At 38.8% G+C, this 25182-nt stretch overlaps 1 protein-coding gene across 1 annotated transcript; it reads right to left on the reverse strand.

Moving 5' to 3' along the window:
- Nucleotides 1-8998: 8998 nt before the first annotated feature.
- Nucleotides 8999-9445, reverse strand: LOC110866624. Its single transcript, XM_022115767.1, has one exon. The coding sequence runs from the start codon at nt 9443-9445 to the stop codon at nt 8999-9001; it is 447 nt and encodes a 148-aa protein (XP_021971459.1).
- Between the last annotated feature and the right edge of the window lie 15737 nt (nt 9446-25182).

The following is a 25182-nucleotide window of genomic DNA, read 5'->3' on the forward strand; positions in this document are numbered from 1 at the left end:
TACTCAGCTTCCTTTTCCTTGACCTCTTCTTCAGACAGTTGTTTACCTTTTTCTTGGTTTGACACAAGAGTAGGATTATCTGCTGTTTTGAACAGTGTTTTGAGGCTTTCAATCCGCTGTTCAAGCTTCATCATTTGTTCACGTTTCTTTGAAGCACTTGAAACAGTTATCTTTCTTTTCTTTAGCCTTTCATAGGCTTCATCAGTCTGCTGTTTTGACCATTTTGATATGGCTTCAGCAGTATCCATTTTTGCATCCACCAGCTCCTTTTTCTTTCCTTTATACTCAGCAGTTAGGTCAGCAATGAGCTTTTTGTATTTGCTCCAGTTTGGAGCATTCTTCTTCTTTGTAGGATCATTCTTGATTTTCTCAATCCTTTCTGCCTCATGCTTTAGAGCGACTATTGGCCATTCTTCGAACTCTTGTTCCTCATCAGGATAGAATTTCTCTTTCATGATGTAGGCTAGATATTGTTTTCTTAACTTTTTCTTTTGATCAGCCTTTTCTTTGTTTAGGTCTTGTGCGAACTCTTCTATCTGCTTTACTTTTGTGAAGTAGAACTCCAGTCTTTTAGCAATGCCTTCGTCACTTAGACCTTCACTTTCACTATCAACTTTAGCTCTTACTTTAGCTTGCTTTACCTTGATCTTGAGGTAATCATCCATATCTTCTGGTGCCATGTAGCCTATGAGTGAGGAGAATCTTCTCTTTGAAGGATCCTCTTCTGTATAGAATTGTCTCATCTCATTTTTGATAGCTTCAAGTTCCAGTGGATATTTTGCAGCATTAGGATCATGTATACCTTCATCGGCAGATATTAGCTTTCTTTTTCTGCTGAAGAGCTTTGGTTGTGATGTAGGAAAGGTGAGAGCAGTGGTGGATGGTTGACTAACAGCTGTTGAAACAGCTGGTGCCTCAACCACTGTTGTCATTACAACTACTGATGTATCAGCAGATGTCTTCTGCTTTTGAGCAGGGGTTGTGGTGGCAGTTGTTTGAGTGGTGATAAGTGGCTGACTAACAGCAGTTGAAACAACTGGTGTTTCAACCATTGTTGCCATTACAACAGATGTTATAACATCTGCCGTCTTCTGCTTTTTGGCAGGAGGTGATGATGGGTTGGCTGTTTTTGATGGTGATGGTGGTTTTGGTGCTGTAGACACAGATGGTGGTGGAACAGTAGTTGTGGTGGTGTGTGGTGATGTGGTGTGTGTTGATACTGCAGTTTTGGTTTGGCTACTTTCTGGCTCAACATATATACCATCATCAATTCCCTTTTTCTTCCACTTGATCTTCTTCGCCTTTTTGGCATTATCTGAGAAGGGTTCGTTCATGAAGAGAACAGTGGAGGGAACTTTTCCAGAGGCACTTTGAATGTGAGCTTTGATAGCTTTGTATGTGTGCCATTTCCTTTTGATCAGATTTAAGGATAGTAATATCACACAAAAATTAAGAAATTACATCCTGACCGGTGAGAAACTTTTACGATACAAAAAATGAGTAAAAGAACAAAATATATTATCCAGGAACAATGAGATAATATATCCGGCTTTATTTGAGAAAAACACCTTAAAAAAATTAAAGGATGTTTTGAAAATCATCAAAAGGATCTGACAGCTATTCAAATAAGTTCATGAGCATATCATTCTCAAGTTATTTTGACCATTGTTTGGGGTCATTTTCTTGACAATTGATTGTAAATTCTTCTTTCAAGGACAATCACTGGAGATGGCATTGTTACCTGAACGATTCCTGTATTTGAAGAAAGCACACAGTTCCATGATGACCACTATTTACCCAACTTTGACCTCATAAGTGTTTTATGCTTATACTCGTTTTCTTTTGGATTCAAAAGTTTTGAGATAGCCACACTTTGAGATTTGTTCATTTTCCCTTTTTACCCTTTCCATTCACATGTTCAGAAATTCTCACTGGGAGATTTTATTTTGAAGAAGCTTAGTCCAGAATCATTTTGAAGTAATGTTTTGAGAGATCTGGCCACATTTGTACATGTTTTATTACCAGATCTCACATTACGTATGATTTGGACTGTTTTGACACCTTATTTTCTTAATGTGTTTTGACAAAGTTGATTAGGTCCTTTTGAGGATTCTCAACCTGCCTTTGAGCACATAAGAAATTTTGACTAAAGCTTTATTTCCCTCTTTCTATGTTAGCAGAGCACCAGTGTTTAGATGAACATAGGTTTTGCTAATCTGAGGTGCATACTTTAGTGTAAAATATGAAAACATCACAAATTTCATAACAACAGTTGAAATCAATTTTGAATGAGGATAAACATACCATAGTTACCAGATAAGTTTCCAGATCTGGAAACTAAGAGTGATTTGTGCATGACATCACCAGTTGTATGAAATTTGTGGATCTTATGACATCTCGGTTGTTTTACAAAGCTTTTGAGTCATCATTTTGAACATGATTCCTCGTTACTCTGTATTTCAACTAAATACAATCAATCCTCAGTATCAATGAATTTTGAGCTGAACTGTTATATCAAATTGATTGTTAGATCGAATTTGACTGTCCAAGCTCTGATACCAATTGTTAGGATCGGAGGCTGTCATAGGCTGTCATGATTATGCTTGTTTGTAAGAATTTGACAAATCAATGGATATAAAGCGATGTAAAGTGCAGCGGAAATGAATACAAACTTTATAAACATAATCAAAGAAGAGAATAGTTTGATAAACACATGCTTTCTCATTAAGTTGAATGATTACAATGAAAATCAAAAGATTACAAGCATGCTTACAATAGTAAGCTCCCCCTCAGCCTGATACCCCAAGGTTGGTTGTACAAGATGAAAGGATTGAATTGAGGAGAAAAACTCACTCAAAATGATCAAATGTAACAGTACAGAGTACTGTTACATTTATAGACAATCCAAACCACTGAAGCATCTCAGCTGACGTCACCATGAAAGTGACATTTAACAACCTAACAAACTCTATCTACTGATCTATACAACTACTGCTTTGCTAACTACTGATAGTGTATAAAGTTTACATAAGATGAATAGAAATGCTGCTGCATCGTTCCACTGCTGTGAACCTAGCAGTACTTGTCATGAACAGCAGTGCATGACTCAAGGCAGCAGATTGAACAGCAGGGCTTTTAGTCTTCATCAGTCTTTGTGTTGATCAGCAGTTGTAGGTCAGTAGATGTTGATATAGGCAGTACTTTGGAGCGTATCAAATGTTTGAGCCACATTCAAGGGGAAAGCAAAGTGTAGGCTGCTGCTTATTGTTAGTCCACTGATGTGATCCGGTTTTGGCTTTACATTATTTGTTCCTTTGGTAGGGTTCAATCCCAACATTAATGTCCCCCAATATGTTCTTGGTTTCTCCACTGAATCCCACAAGAACCGATGATCTTGGGATAATTTCTGATTCAGGGATGTTCATCTTCTTGAGGACATCAAGTTGAATGATGTTCACTGAGCTTCATCCATCTATCAGAATCCCGCGAACAAAATGATTAGAAATAAACAATGTAATAACAAGACCATCATGATGAGGATCCTGAATATCCATACGATCATCCTCATCAAAGGTTATAACTTTCTCCTGTGTAAGGGTTGAGGTTCGAATGGGTCTATCCCCATTATCCATCTTTGTCTCTTTAGCATGCCTCTTAGCTGCTGAAAATGAAGTTCCACATATGTCTGATCCACCAGAAATGAAATTGATAATTTGTGCATCAGCTGGAGGAGCAGGAGCTCTTTCCGGAATCTTTTCAGGATCCTGGATCCTTGACTTTTTCCTTCCAAGTAGCTCCTTCAAATGCCCTTTGCTTAACAAGTAACCAATCTCTTTCCTGAGTGCTATGCCTTCATTAGTGAGATGACCGAAATCTTCATGTTAGGCACACCATTTGGATTTATCTTTTGTAGCAGCTGGCTTATCATTCTTTCTGGGCCATCTTGCTTTCTCACCTAAGTTCTTCATTGCAAGGATTAGTTCATTATTATCAACAAAAAAGCAATATTCAGAAATGGGTAGATAATCTTCATCATCCTCTTCTTGCTCCACTGCATGCACATTATCAGACTTGTTATATGATTTGGATTTGTTGTTCCTGAAATAGGATCCTTGCTTTTCCTGCTTGGAGGACCCTGACAGTCTCTCCTGGATCCTTTTATCATCCTCTAAGCGAATGAACCTGAGGGCCCTGGTTCTCACTTCATCAAGATTCCTGCAAGGGGTCATGACAAGATCAGCATAGAATAGTGAATCCTTAAGTAAACCCATTTTGAAAGCTTCTACAGCCGTAGCAATATCCAGGTTAGGAATTTCTAAGGATTCTCTACTGAATTTAGTGATATAATCTCTAAGTGATTCGTTTTGACCTTGAGTTACCCTATACAGATAATTAGTTAAACGTTCAAATCTCCTACTACATGAGAATTGGCTATTAAACAAATTAACTAGATTAGCAAATGAACTAATAGAGTAAGGGGGAAGACTTAGCAACCATTTAAGAGCTGATCCTGTCAGTGTGGATCCGAAACCCTTGCATAGACATGCTTCCTTTAACCTTTCAGGAATGGGATTGATCTGCATTCTTTCCCTTTACTGAGCTACATGCTCTTCTGGATCAGTTGAGCCATCATACAGCTTCATGTTTGGTGTCTGAAACCTCTTTGGTATCTCTGCATCATAAATATGTGGTGCAAAACGAGATATCTTGTGACTCCCATCGGGATTTCAGGAATGGGCTTAACCACTCCTGGAACGCTGGATATCATATCCTTGAGTTTTTCAGTTCCCTAGCCATAGCTTGGTTGATTCATGTATCCTTCACAAAGCCATGGTTAGCATTATAAGAAGTATTCAAAGTGTTACCTTCTGATGGATTCAAGGTTGGGATTCCTGATGTGAATCCATATTGGCGTGATTCTGGGATGATTGAGGGACCAGACGAAGCAATAGTTTGCATAGGTATGAAGTCTCCCAAGTAAATCTCTGAACTTCTCGGTTGTGCACTCCTTAAGGATCGTTGATCCTGAATGATGTTGGATCCTTGATACACCGAAACTGGGGGTCTTGGACGATAATCCATGGATCCATGAACCTGAGATGAGGATCCTTGAACCTGAAATGAGGATCCTGGATACTCAGAGTAGGATCCGTGAACTGTCTGTGTCCCCACGTATCCTCTTGAACTAGAGAAGGATCCTTGATGCTGGAAGGAGGATCCTTCAGGCTGAAGAGAGGATCCTGAAGGTTGAAAGTAGGATCCTTGAGCCTGTGTCATTGCCGATGATCCATATTGCATACTTGATGATCCCCCCTGGTGCTGGATATCTGATGATGTAGAATGTCGGACATTTGTTGCCGGAGTGCCAAAATCCAGTGGTCTAGGCAGCAATGGGGAGTGATCCTCCGCTGATCTTTTCAATTTCTTGATCTCATCAATTTCTCGAAGGATCCTGTCGTTAGTTTTGTCCTGCTGTTGCATGTAACCCTTAATCTACAAAATCAAAGAATAAAGATCATTGTTAGTAGGGCCAGAAGTAACAACAGTAGTCGATTTTGAGAAAACGAGGGTTTGTTTCTTCGCAGCATTCTCGGCATTCTTCTGGGATCCAGAAGAAACAGGAGGCAAAGGTGGAATGCCCTGTGAAGAGGTGATCGCCGGCATGGATCTTGAAGTGTTCTTCACTTGAGAAGCCATGTAGTTGAAGGTTACGAACAGAAATGAGTGAAATGGATAAAATTTTTAAGAATGAAGCACCGATTGCCCCACGGTGGGCGCCAAACTGTTTTGGTCAAAAATCACACAAGAATAATGCAACCAAATCCGATTTTGAGAGGTGTGATGCTTGGTTAAATGATAAAATGTATGAACAATGTATGAGTGAAATGAATGATGAACACAAGGATTTATACGAGGAAAAAGCCCTTGATCAATGAATGATCTCCGGCATAAAAAACCTCGGATAGTGAAAACTATCACTATCAAGTTTATTGCACAAACAAGTTTACAACTTCGGAAATATTGAGCTTGATACAATGATCTCTAGTGTGTGTGTATTCGAAAGTTGGCAGTAGAAATGATGTGTGTTTCGAGAAGTGCAAGTAGTTTCTAATAATAAGCTCAATACCCCTCTTATTCTAGCTAAAAATATCCTAACTAACTATCCGAAAAATTAGCCATTCACCCACGATCACCACCAACGGTCATCAGCCTGTGCACATGTTGAAAATGGAAAGCATATTCCCCTGGAATCTCGGATGGAATAAGTCCTCTTTGAAACATACCTGCAAAACAAGCCAAAAGGTGATGGAAACAATCGTTAGTTCAGAATAACAATGAGGATCGTGGATCCTTATTCTCGCAGCGTCTCCTGAGGATCCTTAATTCAAACTGAACTGAGGATCCGTGATCCAAGCTACACTTGAGGATCTGTGATCCATAGGCAATGAAATTCTATCCCTAACAGGTATATTACTTGATTTTATTAATTATTTAGGTGATTGAATATGGTTATACATGAGAAATAAAAAGAACAAAAAAATGCGGGGAGTGGGATTTGAATCCATGACCTCCTACACAACTCAAGCTTAACACAAAGTGGCAAGCATTGGACTAGGTTGTCACTTTGGTTTGGTAAAGGGAAAATAGAATAGTTAAACATTACTAAGAACAAGATTCATGGCATCTTCTTGCAAAATAGGAACGATTCCAGCAGGGTTAGCCAAAACCCACTTAGGGGTTTTGTTCTCTAGACTAAATCCAACACTTTGCAAGAATAAAGAGACTCAATGGTTAAGTGTAGAACTCCAGTCAAACCTTTTGTCTTTATTTTGCGAAATTCGCAAGTTACATAGGTTAATCGACTATGAGAGGGGAAATGTTAAGGAAACGGAGGTGAGTGAGAGGGTGTCTCCAATTTATAGTTAGAAGAAGTAGAGTGGGAGATATGGGCGAGTCAATTTGAATTTGTTTGGCATCCCAAATGTGGTTGGGTTGCAATTAATAGGTGGTTGATGGTTAAAAACGGGTGGATTAAGGTTAATTGCGGTAGTTAGGAGTTAGGTAAATGTTTAAGGTCAAGATGAATGGTTAAAATCAGTTAAACAGATTAAATGTAATATTAAACGGTTAATAATGGTGAAATTCACGATCAAAACGATCAGGTCTGAAATTGGGCTGCTTCGAGCCACGCGCGAGAGCACTTACTCTCCTTCGCGTGTAGCGACTGCGGCCTAATTCAGAAACTTTGCAAAAAGTGAAATTTAACCCCTGAGTTTGGTTTTATTGTCATTTTAATATAAAAACTCGCAATTAATCATGTTTTTGTATATGTAAGCACATGTAAGCATTGAGAAGACTTCATTTGTTTCAAAATCAACTATTGAAGATGCTTCTTAAAAGGTATCTATGGTGTTTCAAGATAAAAAAAAAAAGAAAATAAGTGGTGCTTGAATCATTATAAGGGGTTGTTTGGAAACTTCTGAAAGGTTAAGTGTTGAACCCAAAAGAGGTCTGAACTATTAAGTGTTGAACCAGTAAGAGGTATGAATCATTAAGAGGCAGTATAATCATTAACTGTTCAGAGACAAACATCTAACCAATTCAGATTAGAGGTCTTAGCCTTTTAAACTTAGGGGCTGTTTGGCAACATCTGAATGGTTAAGTACTTAACCAGTAAGAGCTCTGAACCATTAAGTGTTGAACCAGTAAGAGGTCTAAACTACTAAGAGCCTGTACAATGCTTAACCGTTCAAAGGCAAATGTCTAACCAATTTAGATTACAGGTCTTAACCATTCAGACGCTGTATAATTCTTAACCATTCAGAGGCACATGTTTGAACCATTCAGACATCTGCTCGTGAAACAAACAGTCCGAACCATTAAGTGTTGAACCAGTAAGAGGTCTGAACCATTAAGAGCCTCATTAAGAGGTAAACAATCAGCCCCTTAGTTCAATGCTTAACCATTCAGAGGCAAATGTCTGTCAGACATCTGCTCGCGAAACAAACAGTCTGAACCATTAAGTGCTGAATTAGTAAGAGGTCTGAACCATTAAGAACTCATTTAAAAGGTAAAGAAACAGCCCCTAAGATGAAGATAGTGAAAGAACTCCTTCTCCAAGAAAACAAAACACATGGAAAAAGGTTTCCAAGACCACAAACAAAAACAAAGAATTGGAGGAGGATATAAGGGATAAAATGGAAGAGTTGGAAAAACATGCACCAGATGATATGGTTGCAAGGGCATATGTAAGAGAGATGCTCAAAGTAAAAAAAAAAAAAAACTTGAAGACCAGTTGTATAAGAATCACATGAACTATCTAAGATCAAGAAAATTGATGATCCTACTCTCATTAAGGATGGAAGAGAAGATTGAATAGATTAGATAAACAAAAAAGCTAAATATCCAATCAAAATGATAATTATGCTTTTATCCCTTTCTTGCAAACCAAACCATGAAGATTAATACAACTTAAACAGAAAGTCAAACCTAACCAAAAGGGGGATGCTCCTAACCTAGGGTTAATTTGGACATCGAACATGAAAGTCTCAACATTACACTTTTGATCATAGTTTGATTTAGTCTTATTTTACAATAAGTTAAGTGAACATATGCCAATAGTTCCCAAACTAAATTTATCAGTATTATACAAAATAAAATTTTGGGGTGTTATAGTGCTCATTGCTCACGCTTGGTTATTTGAATTTGACTGACTAGTTAACAATTGCGCCATGTAAAGAAGGTAGGGTTGTGGACTAGTGGCTAAGCATTTTGCTGATAATCCACTTTTCCGCCATGAGAACAACACTGCAATTTAGTGAACATACATTTCTAAGAGTCTTTACCTTGTCAATATTATGTTAAACATATTTTTATGTTTAAACGCTTTTTTTAATAGCCAACAGAACTTTTATTAACTCAAAACCAATACAAAACAAAACAAAACAACCAGCCAGAAGCTGGATAATACAAAAAGAAAAGCTTAAAAATAAACAAATTACAAAACTACATTAAAATCCCACCATTCTTGACGTGTAACCGAAGTATACTTTGATCTCACCCTCAAACTTTTATACGAAGCTTCTTTGATCTCCTCTGTTATTAATTGTGCCGGACCGTGTTTGTTTGAAAATACTTTTCCATTCCTATTCTTCCATAATATCCACATTGTTTGAATAGCTATTGCGTGTGTCGCTTTCCTTACCTTTTTGTTCCTTTGTAATCCAAACAATTCTTGAAGTAAGTCTTTTATGCTTCCTTCCAGGTTTACCATTGGAATGCCGATCCAATTTACAATCTTGTCCCAAATTCTTTTAGCGAAATTGCATTGAATGAGAACATGGTCCGCCGTTTCCTCTGCCGCCCCGCATATCTTGCAGGTAACATCAGGTATATTCAGACCTCTGTTCCTTAACGCAGTCGCCGTCGGGATCTTTCCTTCCATCGCTCTCTAAACGAACATCAGACTCTTGTTAGTAATCCACCGATTCCAAACAAAGTCTGCAGCTGGGTCATTTAGACATAGTTTCGTTCCACAAGCACACATACATGTCCGCTCGAATGACCACAACATCAGGTATTTATAGTGGTGAGTGGTTCGCCCCAAGTGACATGTCTTATAAGCGAACCATACACCTTGACTAATGAGCGAACCTACCTGATGCACAATAAGCGAACCTACATTCAATATGTACATAAAAGCGAACCTACACCTTAAAATACATATTTTGACTATTTAGACCCTCTGTTGACCTATCTTGACCTAAGACTTCACGTAGACGTAGTCAACAGACATTCCATGCATCAACAGACTCCCCCTTGGATGTTGACGTAGTCTTCAGCAGTCTCCAGCTCCTGAGTCTTCGATCTTGGTCTTTTCTCCAACTCTGTCTTTGCTTCATAACCACTTTATCTTCACAGGTTTCAGAATCACAACCTAACTCCATCTTCAAACTTCCCTATAGCTGTTGATCCAGACTCCCCCTTTCACAGACTCCCCCTCTCAATATGCTGAGATCTGAGATATCTGGTTCAAGCTTTGACAATTTGCCTCCGTTGGGAATAATGAAGTCCAAACCTGTTACTCTACCAATAACATTAGAATATATTTTTCTTTTAAACAATAAAACTAAAAACCAATCAGCTTTAAAAATCCACTCAAGTATTCAAGTTCAAGTTAATGACCCTGATCACTTGATTAATCTACCAAGTTCAATTTAATGACCCTGGTTGATCTTTTGACGAAACAAACTGATTTAGTAAAAACATTTTCAACTTTTTTTTCTGAAAATAACAAGTATCAAGTTAATGAACTTGTTTTTGACTTTGAAAACATCTTTCCAACTTCAACAAAGTAAGCTCTCCTCATTCTTCAGCTCAGAATCCCCTGCATCTGCTTCAGTCTCTAAGAATCCAACAATCAACTCTCTACTTTGGTTTGTCTAAAATAAAACAGAAATGTAAAATCTTTTTGGATTTTAAGATGATCTAAACTAAAAAATGAAATACAGAAAACTTAAATTGCAGAAAGTAAACTATTTACAAACTTATTTTTGGCGAGCGTGTCAGGGAATCATATCAGCTTTACAGACAAATCACAAGTACCGTTAAGCTACATTACATACTCAGACTTAAACAATTCACCTCGATTGTCGATATACTGATCCATCTTAAATTCTCACACAGATTTCAATCTACTCAGGATACTATTTAGATGTCTTATGAACTTAGCTCAATTCATGTGTCCCACCTCTTGAATATACTCCCGTATCCAGAATCTCAATATTCAGTCTTACAGGTGAAAATACTACAATGATATCTTTATATAAATTAGGTGTGCGAGGGCTGAGGGATCTCAGGTCGATACTTCCGTATGCGCAAAGAGATATCAGCTTCGACTTTTCAGTATGTCCCCTTTAGAGGATCTTTTTGCATTACAGCAGCATCGACTATCAATTTTATTGTTTCATCTGCATGCTGAGGGTTTATGCTATGTTTCAAGCATTTTGATGAAAGTATTAGTCAAGTCAGAACTTCCGTTCAGCAAAAGTCCCGGAATAATACCCCAGACATCATTGAGTATAAAACCTAGTATATCAGAATACAAGACCTTTCAAACGAGATTTCAGGGGTTACCTATATATCCAAGTAGTGTTCCCCACGAATTTCACAAGTTTGAAATTTTAGGTTTATATCCTGAATAAATCTACTAAATGTACGAAAATCTATCGACACATATATAGTGAGACTGTTTAACTCATTTAGTATTTCCAAGTCTTTAGCATACTGTAATTGTCTAGCCGATGTACTATCATTTTCCCTATATACACAAGCTCTTTTTCGATTTTATCATGTTATTGTATTTTTGCATTTTTTACTGTTTTTGTATTTTCTAAAAATATATCTATATACAACTATCTCCCCCTAAATACCAAAACACGTAAAAAATCGACAAACCATTGCAGATTGTTTCTCGTCTTCATCCGCAACAGTACTTTCATCAACGCTCACAATTTCATCCGACACCGAAAGCAATTTCATACCATTAAGTTTTAACAAATATTGAAACCGATTTTTATCAAAAGCTTTGGTATGCAAATCAGCTTTTTGTTCGTCAGTGTGGATTTTCTCAATTCGTATCAACTTTTTCTCGAAACAATCTCGAATAAAGTGATGACGAATCTCTATGTGTTTAGTTTTAGCGTGATGTACTGGATTTTTAGTAATGTTAATTGCGGCCTCATTATCAACAAACAGAGGTGTGTTAAGAAACTGCAAACCGTAGTCGCGCATCTGTTGCTGTATCCACAGGATCTGAGAGCAGCAACTGTTAGCAGAGACATACTCCGCTTCACATGTAGATAACGCTACAGACGTTTGTTTCTTACACTGCCAAGTAACCAATCTAGGACCAAAGAACTGGCATCCTGCAGTTGTTGATTTCGCGTTGACTTTGCAGCATCCGAAATCCGAATCGGAATACCCTTCGAGCGTAAAATCGCCTTTCCTAGGATACCATAACCCCAATGACGGAGTACCTCTCAGGTAACGTAATATCCTCTTGACAATAATCATGTGCGATGCTCTCAGGTTAGACTGAAATCTTGCTGCGAGGCACGTTGGGTACATGATATCAGGACGTGAAGCACTTAGATACATCAAAGAACCGATCATGGAACTGTAGAACGTTTCATCAGCCCTGTCTCCGGTGAGATCTGGGTGAATCCCATGATTAGCCGCAAGTGGGGTAGCAGCTGGAGTAGAACTTGACATCCCAAATTTCTCTAGAATATCATGAACGTACTTCGTTTGATGAATGAAAATTCCTTCAGGTAGTTGTTCAACTTGTAGACCCAGAAAGAATTTCATCTCCCCCATTGATGACATTTCGAATTTCTGCTTCATCACATGTTCGAAATCTTTGCACAATTTCTCATTCGTTGACCCAAAAAGTATATCATCCACATAAATTTGTACTATCAGAAGACGACCATCAACGACTTTAGTGAAGAGAGTGGCATCCACTTTTCCACGTATGAACTGGTTAGCGAGTAGGTGTTGAGACAAAGTCTCGTACCAGGCTCTCGGTGCCTGATGTAGACCATACAACGCTTTGTCCAGCAGATAAACTTTGTTCTTGTGGATTGGGTCAGTAAAGCCCGGCGGCTGACCAACATAAACCTCCTCTTTGACCTTCCCATAAAGAAACGCTGACTTTACATCCAACTGATATACTTTGAAATTCTTCCAAGACGCAAATGCTAGGAAATTTCTGATAGCCTCTAGTCGAGCTACAGGAGCATAGACTTCGGTAAAATCAATCCCCTCATGTTGACTAAAGCCTTGAACAACGAGTCGAGCTTTGTTTCTTACAACAACTCCTCTATCATCCCTCTTACATTTGAATACCCATTTGGTATTGATTTTCCTTTGACCCTCCGGCAAATCCACTAACTTCCACACTCCCAACTTTTCAAACTGACTTAACTCTTCTTGCATCGCTATGACCCAAGAGTCTTCAGTAAGCGCCTCTTTGTAAGTTCTCGGTTCAATCTGCGAGATAAAACAACTTAGTGAAAATTCAGTTTGTAAAGGTGCTACTGTAGAATAAAAACAGTAAGGCCTTGGTCAATTTGACGTCTCGTGCGAACGCCCGATTGCAATTCTCCTATGATCAACTCCTCTGGATGATAAGAAAGAGTTCGCGGCATCACTTCGCTTGGAACATCTACATTTCCCTCCAGATTAGTAACACTCTGTTCTGCATCTTGTTCACCAACTTGGTTTGTTTGACTTGATAACTGGATCTGCTCCCCCTCAAGATCTGAATCACCATGGTAAAAAACTGGCATGTTATCAGCTTCTTGATCATCATTCCTGATTACCAGGAGCAACTTCATCATCATGTTCACCAGCATTGCTAGGACCTGCTTCATCATCATTTGAAGTTTCCCGAGGTCTTTCAGAATATTCTGCTGGGAACCTGAGCTGCGACTCATACTCTCGCAAAATATCCAGCTCATCAAAGAAATCTTCTTCTTCCCTAACTCCTCTATCATGTCAAATGAATCCCAAAGTTTGTCATAATGATAACGCCATGAATCGCCAGGATTCTGTGACGGCATAGTGTAACCTTGACATTCAACATTTGCTGCTTCAATAATCCGCTTCTCACTTGGAACGAAGACACGACGCATAGGACTTGAATAGCCAACAAAGATTCCCTCAATGCTCTTCGAACCAAACTTTCCGTCAGACACTATAACCGTACAGGGTGACCCAAACGGTTCTAAATACTTCAAATTCGGCTTGCGGTTATTGATTAGCTCAAAACACGTCTTGTTGAACTTCTTGACAGTAAGAACTCTGTTGAGAGTATAGCATGCAGTAGAAATAGCTTCAGCCAAGAAATTAATTGGCAACTTAGAGTCTGCAAGCATCGTTCTGGCTGTCTCGATTAGCGTCCGGTTTTTGCGTTCTGCAACTCCATTCTGCTGCGGAGTGTACGGAGCACTAAACTCATGCAGTATACCTCGTTCATCACAAAATTCTTCCATCTTACTGTTTTTGAACTCAGTACCATTATCACTACGAATTCTACAGATAGGCCTTTGGTACAAATTCTCAATTCTTTTAAACAACGCCATCAAGCTGTCAAACGTTTCGTCTTTTGATTTCAAGAATGAAACCCACGAAAATCTGGAATAATCATCAGTTACGACCAAACAGTAGTAGTCTCCTGTAATACTCTTGACATTCACTGGTCCAAACAAATCCATGTGAAGTCCTTCCAAAGGTCTCGAAGCTGAATTGACTTGCTTTGTAGGGTGTGACTTTTTCTTCTGTTTTCCTTTGACACAACTTATGCACTCCCCTTCCAGATGAAAACCTTTGACATGCACTCCTGTGACCAAATCGTTATGCCCCAAATGATTCATTTTCCTAAGATGAATATGCCCCATCTTTCGGTGCCACAATCTTGATTCTTTCTCCGTTGCCCTGAACACAAAACAATGAGCCTGACCCGTGGTTGTAGTAGCTACGCTCATGTCCAACACGTACAGATCATTGACTCTCGGTGCCCTCATGATGATCCATTCCTCAGGTATCACAAATCCCGGTTTTAAGATCAAACATTCTTTGTCAGTGAAATGAGTAGTATACATCCTGTCACAGATCTGAGAGATACTCAGCAGGTTGTTCTCCAGCTCAGCGATGTAGTTAACTCTCTCAAACGTTACGATTCCATTCGATAACGTTCCTTCACCTATGATCTTTCCTCCTTGATTACCCACAAAACCTACGTAACCACCGTTAATGTTTCTCACATCATACAGTAATGCAGTCTTCCCTGTCATATGTCTTGACGCTCCACTATCCATAATCCATCTGGATACAAGTTTTGGAAGATCCTGCACATAACAAATCATCACTTAAACAACTTTAAGAAAAATGCCGATTCATGCTTCGCAAACCAGGAAGCTCCGGCAATTCAAATTGTTTAGTCAAACATGGTGTCCACCCAGGCCTCATCAGCCTTAGGTCTAACCTTGACTCTCGCAATTTGAATTTTGAAATTTTCAGCCTTGAGAGGTGGAAAATTTGCATCATAATCAACCGTAATTGATTCTTCAGCCTTTTTCACCTCAGAAGTTGAAATTTTCTTCTCAATTTTTGGTTCAATTTTAGGTTTCCACACCTGTTGAGTTAATGCAACCCGTTTGTAAAATATGTCATTTTTAGTTACCGACTTCTTTACGAGTTCATTTTTCACTTTGAAGTTGTCAATTTTAACATTCTTCTTCTCAACAACCTCTTTCTCAACAACCATCGGTGCTTTACCCTTCACATCAACTTTCTTATTTTGAACCTTCACAACTTCAGTCTTAGGCATCACATATGTACACTTTCGTGCAATGTGACCAACCTGATCACATGTAAAACAAGTACGAGTATCAGCTATCCGACTCGTGCCTTCAGACTGAGCCTGTGAAGCTCTCTTTTCAAAGAACTCTTTGTTAGATTTTGAAAAAATTAGTTTCTCCTCATCAGCAAGTGAACTTGAACTGTTCACAAACTTTTTCTTCTCGTTAAACTTCTTGTTTGAAACATTTCTTTTCTGATACGAATTACCCCCCTGATAACCACCCGACCAGTTGTTTCTATTGTTATTGTAAAAACACGGTGGATTAACAGATTTCTTGTTGTAAACCTTTTCTTTCTCAAACTTCATTTTACCTTTCTTTTGACACAGATTATTCAATGCTGACAACTCAACTTCGACCAGTTTGAAAACATTTGTCAATTTATTCATGTTGACATTCTCGATCGGAAACTCTGAATCCAAAAACAACTTATCCGAACCCATCATCTTGTACATGACAAGGTTTGATTCTTCATTTAAGTTGTTCTTGGACTTTTGTTTCGGAATGTATTTGTCCAAGAAACACCCATCCTCCTCAGAAGTGTCACTTTCCGGTTTTAGCACTTTCTCAACAACACTTTTTACCACATCATTTTGGACACTAACGTCATTGGAAGATGTGAACGTGACATCAATGTTCTCAGGAAGTTTAACTTCACTTTCTTCCTCAAGTTCAACCAACCCATATTCCTTTTTCGTGTAATTATGCAAAATCGGCGGTGGAACTTTGTGAAAACCCATGCCGGTTCCATCAGAAAACACGTCTTTGCCAGCTTTGTTTTTCCCTATGGGTTTGGGAACAATGTGCTGCAACACAAAGCTTGCGGAGCTATAACTGTTAAGCTTCAACTGGATTCGTTCGTTCTCAATTCCAGCCTCTTGAACTTTAAGTTTCAATTTAGCGATTTCATCTAGTTGTTTGTTAATTGATTCTTCTTTTATTCTTACCACTGCTTTTAGATGTTCGTTTTCTTTAAAAGTTTTACCACTTCGATCATCACTGTCTTTCACAGTGCTTTTGAGTTTTTCAAATTTTTCAGAAATTTGACGGTTTTCGAGAATTGGCCTTTCATTTTCATTTTTAACCTTTTCATGATCAATTTTATCTTTTTCAATTTGACCAGTTAATTCTCTAATCCGTTCAGTTGAAGCTTTCACTGTTTTGTCACGACCAAGAATTTGATCCTCAACACTTCTAACCTTCGCTGTCAGATTTTTAATTTTCTCACCATTGAGGTACGTGACAGTGCTACAAAAATTGCATTCTTTGTTGCAATTTTTGAAGTCCGCATTTCCGTCGATCTTTTTACCTGACGCATTTGTTGATGAATTTGGACTGACCTGGCCCTTTGACTCAGACACAGAGTTAGAATCTACCTCAAGTGCTTTCGCAGCCAGCACTTTGTCAGCCATTTTTCCCAGGTTCTCTGCTGTCAACTCCTGCATAGTATCGATAATGCCTGTATCAACCTTCTTTGAATTCTCGATTTCTTCTTTTTCTTTCTTCTCTTTCTCTTCTTTCTCCTTTCTCTCTTTTTCTTTTTCTTCTTCTAACATTTTCTCGGTTGGAGTGCCCCACCATTTATGTTGCCAATACTCATCCTCTTCTTTATACTCCTTGATGATGGCTTCGATATCGAGTGTTTTGTCGTCAATCGCAATATTGCCATACGGATCCAAGTAACACTCTCTATCCGGATCCCATCTTTTCGCTCTCTTTGCTTCCGAATAGACACCGGACAGTCTAATGATCTTGTTTTCAGCAATCATTTTTCTGTACCGATACTTCTGTTCTTCCGTACGGTTATCTTTCCAGGGAATGGGTTCATTGTTTTTCGCCATAAATGCGTAACCAACCGCATCTTCCTCCGGTAGAACCTCTTTGCTCCAATCGTACCCCTCATCATCATAAATCACAGCAAGAGCCCTCGATTTGTCTCTGTTATCTTCAGCCTGCTTCAATCTAGGCGGCTCGGATTTATTCTGATGATATATCGCCTTTTTGTAGTAATCGTCTCTAAAAGGATTCTCCGACTCATCAGCATACGCATTTCTACATTCTCGCTTGAAGTGACCTTTCTGCTTACACTTGAAGCACGTCACCTTTGATTTATCGAACCCCAACTTTGTAGACGGACCACCGATCGTCTTCCTCCCGGTAATTTCCATGAAGCGTTGTGCTCTACGAACAACACTCGCCATCGCCCAACGAATGTCGATCAGCTCCATTTCTTCGGGATCTATCTGATCATAATCTTCCTTTGTCAGATTTGTATTCCCGATCTTACCAGCCACCAACCCTTCATAAGATTCTAACACAGACGCCAAGAATACCATCTGTTGTTTAGCCGACTCCTCATCAAAATTCTGAGCATTCTTCAAATCTATTGCGATGTTGCATGAAAACTTTGCATCAGAACAATTTGCAGAAAATGAAGATCCACTGTGATAACCACTGTGACTTCCGCTGCTTGGACTGCTTTGACTTTCTTTGCTTGCTGAAGATACATTCTCAGCTGAAAATGCGGACTTTGGAGAAGTTGCTTTTGGCATCATGCTTTTTGGATAATAAAGATCCAAATTCTGCTGGTAAGATGAGTGATTGACTTTGTACGTTTTCTTTAGTTCCAGCTCGTGACTTTCAAGTCTCTCAATCACCAAATCTGGAGTCAACTTTGCAGGCTCAATAGTGTTTTCAACAAAAGTGCATAATATCTCCAATCCACCTCGTCTGGTAATGAATCGAATAGTTTGTCAACTAGTTCTTCATCAGAATACTTGATTTCATGTCTTGCTAATTCCAGCTTCAGATGACCGAACCTTTCTATCATTTTACAAACTGACTCATTCTTGAGGTAATCAAACGTATCAAACTCTTTCCTAAGAAGTTTCTTTTTATTTTTTACAATTTTAGTACTTCCTAGACATTTCTTTTCAAGCTTTTGCCACAGATCTTTTGCATTTGAATAGTCGATCAAAGAAATGATGTCTTCTCGGACAGATTGGAATAACAATGCCACACACTTTTGTTCAGCTACAAACGAATCAATCTCATCACTCGATGTTAAAGCTTCACCATTCTTGTTTCCGTTCTCATATCCGTTCTTCAAACTTTTCCAACTTGGAAATGCAAAGGCCATCATCTAATCTTCAAACTTTCTGGACCATCGGCTGTACTCCTCGATAGCCATAAGCTTTGGTGGTTTATTGAATGTCCCAAACGCACTTTCCGATTCCCAAGCTTCCTTCTTACTTTCTTTTGGTGGATTCTCGTTCGTATTGCTTGACGACGTATCATTGTTTCCAGAATTTCCCATGAATGCGTACATGTCGCTGAACGGATTCAAGAAAATATCATCCATTGTGAATGTACCTGCAAAATCAGTCAACACTTAGAAAAATTTTCGAAGATTTTGAAAAAATAGTGACAGAAAAGCGAATCTATCTGTGTAAATGACTGATAAGCGAATCTGTAATGGTTCGTTTGAGCGTACCAAAAACTGTCTAGATGAGCGAATCAGTTAAGTCCAGATGAGCGGACCAGATAATGTTCGTATAAGCGAACCAGAGTTTGTTTGCTCGAGCGAACCAGAGTTTGTCTGTTCGAGCGAACCTCTCAAATGTCAATATAAGCGGATCTGATGATCAAAAGAGTGAATCAGGTTCGTTCAAGTGGACCTGATTATGTTTGTTCGAGCGGATCTACTAAGTAAATTCAAGTGAAAGTGTCTGAACAAGCGAACCAAATTGATTATTTCAAGCGAACCTGATCTGTATAACGAGCGAACCTATCAATAATGTCCGAAAAAGCGAATCTATGTTTTTACCCAGTTTTAACCATTTTTAGTCCGAGTTTTATCCTGAAACTTTCTAGGGTTTGTTGTTTGTATGTTTTACACGTTATATTCAATTTTCAGACAATTTCAACCGTAGGAACCACTTTAAACAGAAAAAATATGAGAGAAAGTGAGTAGAAAAGAGAGATTTCTGCAGATTCAAGCTGTAGTAGTATGAACTCCTCGTCCTAAGCTCTGATACCACTTGTTGGACCGTGTTCCGACCCTGAAATGTCAGTCGAGACAGTTCATCTTCACGTATAAAGGCGGAATCAGTATATGTGAAGTTACACAGCTTGTCCTTTCCAATGCCTATGCTTTTATTGCTTTCTGAAGTAAATTTGACAGAGTTTCGTTCCACAAGCACACATACATGTCCGCTCGAATGACCACAACATCAGGTATTTATAGTGGTGAGTGGTTCGCCCCAAGTGACATGTCTTATAAGCGAACCATACACCTTGTATAAATAAAATGTAAGGTTAATTGAGAGTAAAAATGAGTTTGTATAAGATAAGTTTGTTTGTAAAACAATGTCTTGTGAAGAATATGTTATTTGTGAAAAAGGTAATATGTCTATACTGAAATGATTTAAATAATGCTACTATAGGTAATATTATACAAACATTTATATATAGGAAGTACCAGCGGCGTATCCACCATGTTTGTATCATATTACATACGCCACGTTACTCAAACCATTTACCCAAACCGACCACCATGTAAATTGTTCATGTATAAATCAATTGTCAGGTGTTATTGTGTAAACCATATCGAAATGTCTATGTTCAATGTAAACCACCAAATGTGTATATCAATGTCAAAATGTTTATGTTTAATGTAGATCATGTAATGTGTACCCAAAATATATCATGTATGGTAAGTGAAATATATCAACTAAACCATATGTAAAATGCACAAAAACAAGGTATTGAAGTAAAACATGGTTTTAAATCAAAGTTATGTTTTGTGGAACAAATGCATGTTATACTGATACAAACATTTATGCGGTATTGTGAAAATGCATACATCCAAGCCTTGAGACTGTGACGATAAACCCTTAAACAAATTAAAGGTTTATCTAAGTTATGTGTATCGAATTCGGTCATTCCTTTCATCCAAACCAACCTAGGATGTCCGGAACGGGAGTTGTCAATTCCTATGGTACCATTTCCTACTAACGAACGGCGTAGCTAATGTTAATGAATGTATTGTTCCATGTTAAACAAACCAAATGCCATACCAAAATGAAAGCATGTGATGTAAACAATTTTACTAAGTATGCACACAATGGGCATAAATAGTATGAAATGTAATGTGAAACAATGTACTAAGTACGCACACAATGGGCATACATAGCATGATATGTAATGTAAAGCAATGTACTAAGTATGCACACAATGGGCATATATAGCATGACATGTAATGTAAAACAATGTACTAAGTATGCACACAATGGGCATATATAGCATGACATGTAATGTAAAACAATGTACTAAGTACGCACACAATGGGCATACATAGCATGAAATGTAATGAAATCATGTACTATAATGTACTAACGAACATAGCAGGTATATGATGTGAAAACATGGAAAGCATGAAAGTAACAAGTAGGCACATGTGTTTCACCCCAAAATGTTTGGAAAACAGTAAAAGAGGGGTTTATGTACTCACATAAACTCCTCGAAAACATGTAAAAGATGGGGTTCTATGTACTCACCTGAGATTGCTTTGAAGTCCTTGTGTAATAATCACACAATGCTAGAGATCACGGAATATCAAACGGCACCTAGTAGGTAGCTATATTAATATACCGGGCCTAAATCGGAAGATTGAATAGAATGAGGGTTCGTAAACCAAACGAGTATAGAGACTCGTGTAATATGGATTAACAAGGCTTACATTCTAAAATGAAACCTAACCTAAGTGCTTACGACACATTACGACCCGTTTAGGTAGCTTATGCTACCTTAACGCGTCGTTCGCGTAGAACGCGTTTGGAACGCCTAACATCGCGACCATAAGGTATAACCTCGGAAGGTTATTCCCTATACAGCTATGGTCACCTAATGTGTTTGGTCGGATCCTAATGATCGACCAAATGGGTCGGGTTTGAAAGTATAAGCGATTGTTTAGATCGCTTACCTTACGACCCTACATAAGCACTAAACTAAAAGTGACGAGCTAAGCATGTTAGAACATGCTTAACTAAGTTTAGAAAACAGGTTTGGTATCAAAACAAACGGTTTTGATACCCACGAGTAGTTTGGTTACAAAATACGCACGAATGCGCATTTTGGCCGAAACTATGACTCGTCACTGAGCCTAGATAACGTGGTAATCAATAGGTATAGTCACTACGCACTATAACCATCGTGATCACGCTCACGTTATGAAGTTCCAACGAACTTCGTGTTGACCATAGGCTGGTCAACGCAGAAAGTCAAAGAAAACTTTGACTTTCGGACTTGAAAAGCGAATAAAAGAACGAAAGAACACTTACGAAGGGTCCCCGAAAGCTAATCTCGATCCAGGAGCTCAGGTATGAAGCAAAGGCCTCAACTTAGAGCTTTAGATCAGATTTTGTGGGTTTTTAACCAAAGGGGGGGGTATTTATAGGAAAAGCAAGACCGTTAGGATCGTTTCTTGAAAAACGTGATCGAATCTCGTGCGTACACTTGTTGGAAAGTTGTGGTAACTAAAAATGGCCCCTAATGAGCTGAAAGGGCAAGTGTGATTGTGTGGATGAGGTTTAATCAGCTGAAATCTGCTGACTAATTGATCTTATCTGTTCTGGGAGCCTGACGCGGCCCGCGTCAGGATACACACAAAACTCAGGCGGGCCGCCTGGCCTTGTCTGATCAGCATAAACTTTCAGAAATGACAGTTTTAGTCCCTATTGCATATTTAAGTCATTTCCTACACTTCTAAGGCCCGTAAAGCCAACTTTAAGGCCCTAAAATGATTCCTAAACATTGTGGACATGAAACATGTTCAAAAATATTCCGAATGTCAGTTCGTTTGGTCATACGAACGCGATGTTCGCTTAATTACGACGGAATGCGCATAAGCGCGAAAGACGATCCAAATGACGCGACGAATGGATTTTCTCATTCCAAACACTAAGGCATAATATAAGGATGCTTACATAAATTTTTGGATGTCCGGATGTATTCAGAACGTAAGTTATGCGCGAAAGTGCAAACTTGTGCACTTTTTGACACTTTTAGCCCCTGAATGATCCAAAAGTTTATTTTAGCATACCAAACCCCTCAGAGCCTATTTCTAAGCTATGTAAAGGATATTTATGGAATGTTTAACTTATGGACATGTTCCGGAATGTTTGTTACAGTTCAAATTGGCATACTTTCACAGTTTGTCAAGTTTAGTCCCTCTAAGCGAATTAACTTGTTTTTGCCATACCAAAGCCTTCAAAACTTATTTCTAAGTTATGTAAAGGTTATTTAAGGTATGTTGAGTATATGTTGATGTTTAGGAGTATTTGTCGCATTAAACTGAGTATGTTTACGCACCAGTTTGCGTATAATTCTCCAGAAAGCGATGTAGAGTTTGAAATCGAACAAAAGTCAAAACATGGAAAATGTAAAACATAACCAAACAAACATTGGGATCAAATAACATTGTTTTATTGATAATTGAACTGTTCATAATGATTTCGAGCACAAATGTTACAGTCTCCCCTACTTGTGGAAATTTCGTCCCGAAATTTATTTAGAGGAAACTCGTGGAAAAAGTTGCGGATATTTTGCCTTCATTTGATCTTCGCGTTCCCAAGTAAACTCGGGTCCACGTTTAGATTCCCAGCGAACCTTGACCAAAGGAATGCGCTTGCGTTTAAGCCACTTGACTTCACGTTCCATGATTTCCACCGATTTCTCAACAAATTTCAGTGTTTTATCAACACGAATTTCGTCAAGCGGTATGTGGAGGTTCTCATCAGCTAAACACCTCTTGAGATTGGACACGTGAAAGGTTGGATGAACATTTCCAAGTTCAGGAGGTAACTCGAGTCTGTAGGCTACCTTACCGATTCTTTCGATGATCTTGAATGGTCTAACGTATCTAGGTGCAAGTTTTCCTTTCTTTCCAAACCTGATCACACCTTTCCAAGGTGAGACCTTAAGTAATACACGATCACCGAATTGAAAATCCAAGGGCTTGCGTTTTAGGTCCGCGTAACTCTTTTGACGGCTTCTAGCTGTCTGAAGGTTATCACGAACTTTCTTTACCTTATCTGTTGTCTCTAAAACAAGGGCAGGTCCAGTAAGTTGAGCCTCGCCAATCTCATTCTAGCAGACTGGTGAACGACATTTTCGACCATAGAGAGCCTCGAAACGAGCCATGTTGATGCTGGAGTGATAACTATTGTTGTAGGAGAATTCAATCAACGGAAGATGTGAATCCCAACTACCACCAAAATCGATCACACAAGCTCTAAGCATATCCTCCAGTGTCTGGATTGTTCTTTCAGATTGACCATCTGTTTGTGAATGATAAGCTGTGCTCAAATTAAGTTGGGACCCCATAGCAAATTGCATGGTTCTCCAAAAATGAGAAGTGAAACGAGCATCTCTGTCAGAAATGATGTTCAAAGGAACACCATGTCGAGCTACGATTTCATCCACGTAGATTTGAGCAAGTTTGTCAGCCGAAAAATCCTCACGGATTGGCAAGAAATGCGCTGATTTGGTAAGACGATCAACAACTACCCAGATGGCATCGTGACCTTTCTTTGTGCGCGGAAGTTTAGTAATGAGATCCATAGTAATGTTTTCCCATTTCCAAATTGGGATCTCTGGTTGCTCCAATAAACCAGAAGGACGCTGATGTTCAGCCTTAACCTTAAGACAAGTAAGGCATTTTGATACGTATAAGGCAATGTCTTTCTTCATACCAGGCCACCAATACTGAATACGAAGATCCTTATACATCTTATCTGATCCAGGATGAATAGAATAACGAGACTTATGGGCTTCATCCATAAGCAAGGTACGAAGATTATCTTGGCTTGGGACCCACAAACGGTCCATGAAGTAGTACGATCCATTGTCCTTCAGTTCAAGAGCAGGTGTTATGTGATAAGGAAATTCCTTATCCATCAAACCTTGTGAAACACAAGATTGTTGAGCCTGAGAAATACAAGCTTGGATATCGGATTGAGCTTGAATAATAGATTGGACACGAACACAATGAAGCTTAGTACGTTCCTTGCGACTCAAAGCATTGGCTACTACGTTCACCTTACCAGGATGGTAGCGAATTTCGTAGTCATAGTCGTTTTGAAGCTCCACCTAGCGTCGTTGCCTCATGTTGCGCTCTTTCTGATTGAAGATAAGCTGAAGACTTTTGTGGTCAGTGAAAACCACACATTTTGTATCGTACAAATAGTGTCTCCAGATCTTAAGAGCGAAGACAACTGCACCCAACTCAAGATCATGAGTGGTGTAGTTCTTCTCGTGTATCTTCAACTGCCTCGATGCATATGCTATGACTTTGTTCCTTTGCATCAGGACACAGCCAAGACCCAATTTAGATGCGTCGCAATAAACGATGAAATCATCATTGCCCTCAGGCAAAGTCAGAACAGGCGCGTCACAAAGCTTCTGCTTCAAGTTTTGAAAAGCTTCCTCTTGCTTGAATCCCCAATCAAAGGGCTTGTTCTTCTGAGTTAGAGCAGTTAGAGGAACTGCAATCTTCGAGAAGTTCTCAATGAAGCGGCGGTAATAACCAGCTAGACCAAGAAAAAAACGAACTTCAGTAGGAGTAGTAGGCGTATCCCAATCCTTAATCGCACTGATCTTGGAGGGATCTACATGAATACCTTGTTCGTTGACAATATGTCCTAAGAATTGAACTTCTTTAAGCCAGAATTCACACTTGGAGAATTTAGCGAAAAGT

Source organism: Helianthus annuus, chromosome 7 (assembly GCF_002127325.2).
Source record: "Helianthus annuus cultivar XRQ/B chromosome 7, HanXRQr2.0-SUNRISE, whole genome shotgun sequence".
NCBI classification, from domain to species: domain Eukaryota; kingdom Viridiplantae; phylum Streptophyta; class Magnoliopsida; order Asterales; family Asteraceae; genus Helianthus; species Helianthus annuus.

Excerpts from the sequence above, each read along its gene's own strand:
- LOC110866624 (XM_022115767.1), bottom strand. The coding sequence starts at position 9,445 with ATGGAAGGAAAGATCCCGACGGCGACTGCGTTAAGGAACAGAGGTCTG.